General features: G+C 44.0%; 1 protein-coding gene across 1 annotated transcript; it reads right to left on the bottom strand.

The window, feature by feature from the left end:
- Positions 1-830: 830 nt before the first annotated feature.
- cdh26.1 (cadherin 26, tandem duplicate 1) lies at positions 831-10,310 on the bottom strand. Its single transcript, XM_067240746.1, has 20 exons — positions 10,231-10,310; positions 8,698-8,760; positions 8,498-8,590; positions 8,138-8,299; positions 7,895-8,039; positions 7,475-7,647; positions 7,240-7,368; positions 6,920-7,105; positions 6,561-6,838; positions 6,279-6,424; positions 5,937-6,167; positions 5,577-5,798; positions 5,180-5,310; positions 4,308-4,382; positions 3,301-3,369; positions 2,964-3,065; positions 2,631-2,732; positions 2,427-2,459; positions 2,042-2,113; positions 831-1,838 (listed from the first exon to the last, which is right to left on the bottom strand). The coding sequence occupies exons 1-20, from the start codon at positions 10,264-10,266 to the stop codon at positions 1,620-1,622; spliced, it is 2,667 nt and encodes an 888-aa protein (XP_067096847.1). The 5' UTR covers positions 10,267-10,310; the 3' UTR covers positions 831-1,619.
- Positions 10,311-11,374: the final 1,064 nt, after the last annotated feature.

Here is an 11,374-nt window from a genome sequence, read left to right as displayed (position 1 = left end):
GAACCTAAATACACAGAACTAAACAAGACACAAGTGGACAAAAAGAAACTAACGAGACAAACCACTGAACGAGACAGTTGAAGACAAAAACAGACAGAGACAGAAAAACCAAAACAACAGGGGGGCACGGCTATGGCCGTGACACCAACACTGCTGGCTCATTCTTCTTATAACATCTGAAACTAGCATGAATATCCATTTTGAATATCCATTTTGGTAATAGAAAATGCTGAGTAACGTTAGTGCAGTCCTAACACTGGGAAATGATATAGTGTTGCAAATTGACCATGTGGAGAGAAATGCTGGGCTATTACACACATAGCAGATAGCATAGATTATTATATTCATACCTCGAAAGCCATTTCATTTGGGAGTGTTTACATTTGGTAAATAATCAAGTCCGAGCTGAAACCTCAAACAAAGTTAACTTAATAAAAGTTCACCCATCATTTTTAAGGGAATTCTCATGAATTGTAATGACATTAACAAACATTTTGCACGGCAGATTTTTCCACCTGGTAGTGCGTAGGCAGTCAAACTTCAGCCTTCCATGGAAACACTTCACCCCCCACCCATGCCTGTACTACACCCCCCATCCATGAATAACTGGTTCTACTACTACTGTAGTAGCAACACACCATATGAGTCATGAAAGGTTCAGTTTACAGTCAGCAAAGCGTGAAATCATCTTCCTGTTTCTTTCTGTCAGTCCAAGAAAATAATCTGTGAGTATCTTCATAACATGTTAATCTATGAAGTTATTGTGAATAGAAGATACCATATTTGTTTTTCCAGCTTCCTTGTCTACCCTGATTGATTCCAAAGAGAGCTTAATTGAGAAATTATTCATTTTATTAATTCATACTTTTTTGTATCAACATAATAGGATGCTCCACATTACAAAACTGGAAAAAGCAATTGCATCTGTAGGCCTATACAAATATCTGTTGTATAAAAAATAGCTTCTGGTTCATAATGAGAGTCAGAATAGTACATTGCAAAACTGACTATCAAATACTCTTTACAAGCACCTCACACTGTAGCATATTTGCAGAACATGTCCAAACATATTCTCAATTTGATTATTGATTGATTATCAAAGATTAACTTTGAGAAGTCTTCTGCAGTATAAAAGGATAGGGACACACTGAAATATCTACAGTATATAGCATGCCCTTTAAGTTTTCCAGAGATCAGTGTCACAAGATGACTGTCATACAGTAATCAATTACATTCAAAACCATCAACTGCCAAAGAAAAGAAAATGTCTTAATATAGGAAATAACCCGTGAAGTAAAGCTTCCACCTTCATGTTTACTTTCAGTTTGGATTCCACTCTTGCCAAAACCATGATATGTTGTCGCAATTAATGATAAGAGGATTAAAGATATAAAGGTAAAGCAAAAGACCCTGAGCTTTTTACTAAAGTATGAGAAAGTTTGGTCAGTGCACCACATCCATCCATTTTATGCCTTCTGATTGGTCCTTTTTGATGGTTCAAATGAGGTCCTGGATGAATTCCCTTGTATAGGTGACAATCCTTTTTTCCATAGTAGGAAGTTGTCTTGATCAGGTCAGATGTGAACCAATGCCAAACCAATCCCAGTCCACGATAGTATCTACAAGTTGCTGGGACTTCCCTGCATGCCCTGCTGACAGATGCCTCCAAGGGTGTTGAACTTTGGCCCCAGATTTCCAACGAACTCTAAGTCATCCCCCAGGTTGCTTAGAGACAGCTCATCCAATGAGTTGCACTTGCTTCCCTGCCCCTCATAGGCATACTCATGAGGCAAGTAAGCAGCGTAGTCATCTTCTCCTGCACCAATCATGAGCAGCCTCTGTGGAAGCACACAGCCAGCAATGTAAACCCTTACATAATTGATTACAATGAAATAACTCTGTATACGTCCAGTATTCAAGGCACGCTTTAGTTGTGTCCGCTCAGTGCAACTTTCTTCAACATGGTAGTAGAAAGAGCCATAAATGACCACTTAGAAATCCCCATAGACACACACGCACAAGGAGGTGAGAGGTGGATTACCCTGTCTATGTGCTCTGAGATCTGCTGATCCCCTCGGCGATTGAGGGAGTGGGAGTACCGTGCAGAGTTGTTCTGTTGACAGAAAGAACCGTGTAAAATACATGTTGTCTTTGCTGCAGACAGACAGTTAGCATAATACTAATGGGTCACACACACGTGAGTTACAAAATGTAACAACAATGTATTGAGGTCGCAGACGCTTTCATCTGAGACGCTTTCAAAGTGACACGCAAAAGAAGGATTTGAACTTGCAACCTTTTGATCAGCAGTTAAATGCACTGCCACTTAGTTTCACCTTTACCTACATACTAGGAAAGGTTGGACTGTGGCATTGCCAGTAAAAATGTATGTGGGTGAAGTTTCTGTCATCTTCTTCCATATTAACCTTGATGGAGCTATTCAACCTGCTTGAGTTCAGCTATGAGAAAATACAGAGGTTTTTTATTATCGTCATTAAAATCACTGTCAACTTTAACATCGATGTTCATACAGCAGCACTAGTGTCAACTGTCTACTACTGGAACCACTGGTATTTTAGAAGCAGGGTTATGAATCCCCCTGGTGGCTATGTCGAGTAACTGTCACTTACAGTGCCATGCCCCCACTGGCTCCTCATGGTTCCATTGGCCTCGCCCGTTCTCTGGAAGTTTCCTGATTGGAAGCCTCCTGAAGAGGACATCTGAGTTGCCATCTGTAGACAGACAGGAGAAGGGCGTGACAAAGGGACGTGTTTGTTCCATGTGCGCTGCCCATGAGTGAAAATACAGAGGTTTTTTATTATCGTCATTAAAATCACTGTCAACTTTAACATCGATGTTCATACAGCAGCACTAGTGTCAACTGTCTACTACTGGAACCACTGGTATTTTAGAAGCAGGGTTATGAATCCCCCTGGTGGCTATGTCGAGTAACTGTCACTTACAGTGCCATGCCCCCACTGGCTCCTCATGGTTCCATTGGCCTCGCCCGTTCTCTGGAAGTTTCCTGATTGGAAGCCTCCTGAAGAGGACATCTGAGTTGCCATCTGTAGACAGACAGGAGAAGGGCGTGACAAAGGGACGTGTTTGTTCCATGTGCGCTGCCCATGAGTGCCATGCTCTCACCCAGAGCTCTCACCACTCTGACCACCTGAGATACTGTTTAGAAACTGAACCATGGTGCAGCATAGCAGCAGTGGTACAAGCAGCATAAACTGGCAGGAAACAACAGTGTGAATAATTGGTAGGAGAAACTGGTTGTGCAAACATCCTGTATCTCACCATGTGCCTCCCAGAGCTTCTGGTCATCTCATGCATTTCTTTGATTGACATCTGTGACATCTGTGTGATCTGGCCAATCACAGAGAAGACAACCACAAGCAACAGTTACAGTGTTGTACTTTGTAGTCAGTGACTAGAGATGAGGGAGTGTAGGTAAACAAACTATGGTCACATGAGGTTAGTAGGATATGAGGATTGTGGAAGTCGTTTACAGTATAAAAGTAAAAATGAGCCTTGACAGAAACATGTGAAGATAAAAGGGGGTTGCTTTGAAGAAACCGCATGGCTCTAGCTCACACAGTCTCAATCACAATTACAGTCGTGTTCCAAATGTGCACAGGTATACTGTATAGCAGTGCATGCCGCAACTTGCAACAAAGCTAACATTGTTAAGGACTCTTTCCTACTGCAGAATGTATGAATCAGAAAGGGATTTATTCGCCATGAAAGTTTGCACAGACAAGGAATTTGCTTTGGCAGGAAGGTGCATACAATAAACATATACCTAAAATTTAAATATGTGGACTAACTATACTAAGGGTACATAAACTAGCAGTACTAAGTGGGATTAGAATATAATTAAATATACAATAAAATATAAGTTGCCGTAAATTACAATATAAAAATACAAAAATACAAATATTACAAAAAAATACAAATGTACAAGATACCATGTTGTAATGCAGTGCAAAAAGCAGAGGGTTTTAAGCAAGAAGTCATTTGAGTCAGTGTGGTCCCTTGGCCTTGTTGAAGCCAACAGCGGAAGGGAAGAAACTGTTTTTGTGGCGTGAGGTATTGGTCCTGATAGACCGCAGCCTTCTGCCGGAGGGGAGTGACTGAAACAGGGAGTGGTGGGGAGTATGTGCAGGGAGTATGTGCAGTTTTATGAACATTACTATGAGAATGTAATCTTATTTTAAGTTTGTCCTGAACCAGGAAGTTACAAACACAGGAGGGAAGACATGTTGAGAGAAAAAGGAGAAACGTTAGACGAGAGGTCTACCTACGGGTATGGCAGCCTGTCTGTCCCCGTCTGTCACCGCAATGCTGTTCTTCTGGCTCAGGATCAGTGTGGGCTCAGCCTGGAGACAGGACAGAGGAGAAGAGACAAGTGGAGAGGAGAGGAAAGGTGAAGGGAGGAGTGGAGACGAGAGGAGAGGAAAGGTGAGGTGAGGTGAGGGGAGGGAGGAGAGGGGAGGAGAGGAGAGGGGAGGGGAGGGGAGGGGAGGAGAGGAGAGGAGAGGAGAGGAGAGGAAAGGAGAGGAGAGGAGAGAAGAGAAGAGAAGAGAAGAGGAGAGAAGAGAAGAGAAGAGAAGAGAAGAGAAGAGAAAAGAGGAGAGGAGAGGAGAGGAGAGGAGAGAAGAGAAGAGAAGAGAAGAAAGGAGAGGGGAGGGCAGCGGAGGGGAGGGGAGGAGAAGAGAAGATGGAGAGGAGAGGAAAGGTGAGGAGAGGAGAGGGGAGGAGAGGAGAGAATAAAGGAGAGGAGAGGGGAGGAGAGGAGAGGAGAGGGGAGGGGAGGAGAGAGGAGAGGAGATGGGTATGTAGAAAGTGTAGGACATTGGGGAACATTTATTTTAAAGAAATGAAGGAAAGGAGGAAGAGAGGAAAGGACGGCATGGTTCAAGAGCAACAGGAAGAATAGAAAGGAAAAAAGTTACGAACTTGTCAGAACACATATCTGAGGTCAAGCACATGCCTGTCATATCCCAATCAGCTCACGGCTACACAGCTCACATATTCAGACAGGGTTACACGCAGCAATGCAGTAATGTCTGTTCTTACGCAAACGTTAACACCCCATAAACACTCTTTCCAGTGCATCCTCAGGAAAACACCGGTTTAAAAAATGTATTCACAGACACAAAACATACACACAAACCTGGCATGCCGATCCTCCTCCCTCCTCGTTGTACTTGATGAGGGTCTGGTTGCCTTCGTCCTGAAGGTTGAGGGGGATGAGTTTGAAAGTCTGCTTTCCACACTCACACAGAAAGCAGAAACACAGCAGCACTGCAAAACGGCACACACATACACAAAGAATCAGTCACAGTTGCAATGCAATGATCTAATTGCTGTTGCTCTCTGATGTGGGTTTTCAACACCGTGAGTCATTCAACTAAACTGGTTCCAACAAGGTAGATACTGCAGGCATGTTCCCTAACCTGTAGATGCACACTTCATGAAAACTGTCCCTCTGATTCAATGCTTTGGTTATGGTCGCACATGTTTAAAATAACTGGCGCTAGCATGGCGGAGGGTTCCATTCAGAGACTCACACAGCAGGAGCAGCAGTCCGGCTACCAGCAGGCCAATGGCGGCTGGGCCCAGGCGGCTGCTATGGGGTAGCCGGCCCCGGCACGTGTCCCCAGTGAGACAGTCACACACCACCACCTCCAGGGTCTCAGAGCCCCCTGTGCCCTGCTGGTCCGTGATGACCAGGGGCACCGTGTAGTTCCCATAGAGCAGGCTCTTCAGACTCACCAGACCCCCTGTCATGCCTGGGAAAAAAATCAAGAGAGGGATAGAGTTCACGTCTTTTCTTTTTTTTTTTTACGTCAACTTCTAAATAAAAGAAATCTTCAATGAAACAGCCACACAGCTACTCGCGATCACGAGGATGAGGCCTGCCTCCCCACCTATGGAGGGGTCTAGTTTCCAGGTGTCTGTCAGAGTCTTGTCGTTGCCCCCCAGCGAGAAGGTGAAAGGGCCACTGTAAGGGTCTTTGTCTTTGTCCTGAACAGGAATACTGATGCTGCTAGCCTTGTTCCCACACAGCACCAGGCTCTTGTTCACCAGGTGGGGCACATTGTCATTCGTGTCCCCCAGCTGGATCAGCAGAGTTGACGTGGCTGTAGCAGGAGGCTCCCCTGAGACACACAGAGAAAACGTGCTGGCATTGACCTCAATTCCTCTCAAAATCTATTGATTTGAATGTCCAAAAATCGATATCCTTTTGGGTGGTATAAGCAACCGATTACCATTGTCTATGGCACATATTAGGACAGTGTAGGTACTATTCTCGTCAACATAGGGAGACTCTCGGTCCATCTTCTTGACTGTTTTGACCATCCCTATCTTCTTATCGATGGAGACCCATCCTGCTGGGTCCTGAACGATCTCATACCTGCAGCACGCACATGGCACAGCGGCACACATGCATGTCAGCAGCTGTGTTCAGCACCATGGATTATTTCCATCACCATTTTCATCCATCCTAGAATGGAAAGAGAAAGTGCCGGAGAGTGTACGGAACCACCGACCTGATCTTGTTGACATCAGAGTCTTCGTCTGTGACCTTTGGTGTGTACAGCTCCTTCCCTGGTTCTACCTCCTCTCTCTCGTAGACTTTGGTCACGACCTTGTCAAACACTGGAGGGTCATTGATGTCAATCACTTTGAGGGTGATATTGACTGAGTTGGGAGGTGTGACCTTAGCAGAGACGCCACCAGGGGCACCAGCTACACACTCAAACAGAGGCTCCTCGTTTTCCACTCCGATCTCCACCCCTGCGAAGGTAGTCCTCTCATAATCCTTCCCCTGGAAACACAGGCAACATGTCCCTTTAGTGCACTGAACTAAGTGAAGCCAATGGATCTTTCATACATAACATTCCTGTACCTTGATGACTGTCAGAATGCCCTCATTAGTCTTGGGGTCTGTCTCAATTTTATAGTTCCCCTCCTCGTTTCCCTTCAGGAAGAAGTATTTGGCGCGCCATCCAGGGGTGTTCGGTGTATCAGCGTCTGTCACACCTAGTCTTAATATAACCTTGTTGGTCTCCATCTCCATTATCTCACCATGGTACTGGATTAACACACAGTGATTGATATTAATAAGGGGGGGTTTGCAGTTCAATTACACAATTTTGTTCCCATGTAAGCAGAGAATGTTAGTTAGTTAACCACTCCACCACTGTTATGTGATCGGTCACATCTTACCACATTCTCTTTGAACACTGGTCGGTGTGTGTTGTAGTCAGTAACATCAATAAGAACTGTGGCAGATGAAGAGAGGGCTGGTTTTCCTTTATCTTTAGCTTCAACAACGACCGTATACTTCTTTGCTTTCTGTAAAGCATGAAACATTTAGGACTATTTCTTATGTCTTAGTTTGTGACAGTGTGCCGGTCTGTATGTGTGTTCTGTATGTAAATGTTATCCAGTGGAGGCTCACATCATAGTTGAAGCAGCCTGTGAAGGTGAGCTGGGTCAGCTTGGTGCCTTCCACTGTTTTCAGACCGATCTTGGGCTCGGCAGGTTCTTGAGAAACCACCCTGAGGGTTATATCAGAGTTGTCTGTGTTCTCCTCATCTTTATCCCGTGCCTTCAGAGGGACAGGGAGGTAACCTGACGAGAGAACACACGAGGAAGAGAAGAGAAGAGAAAAGGAAGAGAAGAAATTAGATGAAAAAAGAAAAGAAAAAAAAGAAACCAAAGAAAAAGCAGGGAAATGTGCGGAAATTAGATGAGATAACAGTAGAGGAGGCGAGGCAATGTGAAGTATAAGGAAGGACCCTCCGGCATGCCTGTTACTGCAGGGAAATCATTTGCATGTATGTGTGTCAAGTTTGGTTGTATTCATCCAAGTGCTGACCCTGTGGTAAGTTCTCTTTTACACTGGCTTTTGCGATGGGATCAAAGACAGGAGCGTTGTCGTTGATGTCCTTTATGGCCACATCGAATGCCAGCGTCCTGTCCACTGGCTGGAGCGTGTCCTTGTCAAGGATATCAAATTTGATCTGTGGAGACAGCCAACCTCAAAGCATGAGTACGTCATGTTTTCCTTGCCACCTCTCTTTCTTTCCTAATCCCCTTTTCTTTTCTTTCTCTATCTCACATGGAAGAAGGGGGTCTTCTCCCTGTCGATGGCCTTGTGGACTTTGACCTCGCCCGTCGTGCCGTCGATGGAGAAAACTCCCAGCGGCTCCTCTGTGACGCCGTTGCCCGTGATACGGAACACGAGGTTGTCAGTCAGTTCTTTTATCCTGTCGTTGAACATCTGAAGGAAAACAAATCAGGATCATCGGACAGAGGCAGTCTAGGACCAGGCACCAGGCCTACAGTATGGTACACGCTGCTCCACTATAACCATCTAACAAGGTCACAGTCATGAAAAATCCATAACATGGACTGTAAACAAATGGATGTTGTGAGGTTTTATTGGTCAATGAGTAAAAAAAGAAGTATAAAACTGTACCTTTGTGGCCAGTTTAGGGAAAGGCCCAGGGTCCTCCTCGGTCAGTTCTATGGTGGACAGGACCCATCTCCTTTTGGACCGTACCAGCAGGTCCTGACACAAAAACAGGAGCACAACAAGGCTATGAGAGATCGGCAAACGATATTGTGTTGATAGATATTTAGGACATGGCTTTCAATAGATGAGTCCTTGCAACCTACCCTTTTTTCATGCTTGTTCGCCGTATGGGTGCCGGCCTGTGCCAGTCCAACTGCTATGGCCACCTGATGATGCAGAGAGCATATTCAGGGGATATCACAGAACTTGAAATTCCAGCATGTGACACAGTCACCAACGTATAGGAAGGCACCTGATATGAACAGTGCAGTGCATTCCATGCAGACATCAATCACACACACACTGAAACTCAATTAAGACATTTCTCGATAATTACTTTAATAAAAAATGAGTCATCACAATAACAGCATCTGAACAGTGAGTGTGGTCATGAAACCTCTCATTATAAGCAACACCTCATTCGTTTTTTAATTCGATTTGTGAACGTTACTATAACTCATACATCCTGCTAAAGGCAAACGCTACCGCAGGGCTTTGGATCCATGCAAACATTCACACATAGCCAGGGACTTCACCGCAACAACTAATAAAATGCTGTTGTTTAATGATGTCAGATGAGCTACAATGTCAACTTAATTATCAAAGCATCATAAAAGTTACCGACAAAACCATCTTTGTTGCTCGCTCATGCCTATTCCTTCCCAATCAGCCTGTCAGGCCAGTCCACTTGATTATTGCAAAAGAGAAATTTCAGAAGGTTTTGGAACAACATTTGCTAATATTGTTTACTTCATTATTCTCCCGCATACGTACACACTCCACCATAACCAGCCACTCCATCTTACCGTCATCATCAACATTGAATGTTTGGTACAATGTTTTACTGCCCACATGTCATTGATATCTTTATATTGTCAACACTCCAAAAGCTTACAATCTTCCTCAACATATGGTGTGCAGCAGTGAGGTCAAGTGAACAAAACTACTTTAAATCTATTTCTCTTATTACTAAATACTCAAAATATAACACAACTTTTGAACAGTCTTAGTCTCTGAACAAAGATAAATAAAAAGTCTGAAAAACACACCCTGGCATTGGTTTATAACACTCATAGGATTCTGATTATTTGTGTAGAAATGTAAATGTAAAACCATATAATATTTAAGTCAGAATCCAAAGAAACAATCAAGAGAAGCAGGACCAATAATTCCAATGTACCTCCATGAACATGTTCAGTACTTGTTACAAATGGCAAAATATCATATATGTGGAGACACAGTAGATTTGGCATGATGAGCAGTTGCAAGAGAGTTGCAAGTGGTAAAGTTGACAATAAAAGCCATGCCACAAAGAAGCCCTACCAGTCCTATGTGTTAAAGACAGTGGCACACCAGGAGAGGAAGCGTCTACTCTAGCAGTCCTGGAGACTGCTCAGCCATTGGAGTACCACAGAAAGTCACATTGGTTCAATTTCTTTGAGGTTTTACATTCTATTTCACACAGATACAGTTTATAACATGAATTGTTATTTGTTTCACTCAATGATACACAATGCATGGAGCACAAGGTGTGTGCCTGCATTGGTCAGTTGTTCTCAAAAGCTGTGTTTCACATTGAAGTATGTGCACTTCACAACTGAATGGTTTAAAGTTGTACATATTTGTATTGTACTTACTGTTAGCAGAACCACGGAAACAGTCTTCTTCTCCATTCCAGCAGCACTGCGTTACTGACACCAGCTCGGCTGAGGGGACGGGGTGGGACGCCTCACACCTTTAACATAGTTCACCAGGTACAGCCCACTTTGCCTCCAGGCAACCTTCACACTGCTGACACAGGTCTGTTTGTTCTCATGGGGGTGGGGTGTGTGTGGATTATTGTGCGTGTGTGTACAGTTCAGAACTGGTTGTAATGATGTACAGACTCACAACTTTTGAGTGGAGTGCGTGTGTCCACAGTCAGGTGTACACAGCACAGTCAGGTGTACACGGGGACACCTGCTGAAGAGGTTTCTAATGACCATATCTTATTCATTCGCTCGACAGCAGCAACTCCTTTGTTGAAAAGTAGGCCCACTTTTGTTCCAGTAGTCGAGTTGAGAGAGGTGTATGGTTTCTGTCTGCAGTTCCCTCCTCTTCCCAGGTAGAGAGCCTCACCATGTAGCTGAACCCTGGGACATTCTGCAGAAGGGAGCTCTGTCTGGACCTGTGTGCCCCACCATAATATGATCATGGATGAAACTTTGCACTGTAGTGTCATTCTTTATTCACCGTGCCTGGTCGTGAAGAAGAGGCTGTTTTACGATGTGAAGTAAATACAGACTCTTTCATGATTCTGACCTGAACCACGTTGCCCTTGAGCGTAGTTCGTTTGACATCACATGACATACCTCTTGGAACTTTTAAGGAAATACTTTTTCTTGTGAAAATTGTCTAATCGTTTGTAATTGCATGTCATATAAGTGCCAGAAGGTGCATTCTGTGGAGTACCAAGTTGAGACTGGTAACTTTTGGTTGGTGTTGACAATTGTGTGTGTGGACACACACCATTTTAATAGTTTCTCACAGTGTCTCAATTCCATATTGTCATTAGAACTTTGAATATAAGAGACAGGAGAAAAGGTTGTCACTAGCAGTAAATTGCCTCACTTGATAATAGGAGGTTTTGTCTGCAATGTACCTCTAGGCACCCACACAAAGGTGTAGCAGCATTTACACCCCTGTATCCAATGACACACTGATATGGTGATATGGCTAACTGATATGGTTCCCTAGAAAGATTGTTGAAATCGAATGCTTTGTCAGCTTCACTTATGTCAT

Source organism: Osmerus mordax, chromosome 7 (genome assembly GCF_038355195.1).
Source record: "Osmerus mordax isolate fOsmMor3 chromosome 7, fOsmMor3.pri, whole genome shotgun sequence".
In the NCBI taxonomy this organism is placed as follows: Eukaryota; Metazoa; Chordata; class Actinopteri; order Osmeriformes; family Osmeridae; genus Osmerus; species Osmerus mordax.
The sequence above is the reverse complement of the archived record's forward strand: the minus strand, read 5'-3'. Positions and strand labels throughout refer to the sequence as shown.

What these genes read in the sequence shown, in the direction of transcription:
- cdh26.1 (XM_067240746.1), bottom strand. Translation starts at nt 10,266, where the DNA reads ATGGAGAAGAAGACTGTTTCCGTGGTTCTGCTAACA. An exon ending in AGAAGACCCCCTTCTTCCAT is followed by an intron (nt 8,040 to 8,137) that starts GTGAGATAGAGA and finishes CTGTCTCCACAG; the next exon opens with ATCAAATTTGATATCCTTGA. An exon ending in GAGGAGGATCGGCATGCCAG is followed by an intron (nt 4,383 to 5,179) that starts GTTTGTGTGTAT and finishes TCCTGTCTCCAG; the next exon opens with GCTGAGCCCACACTGATCCT.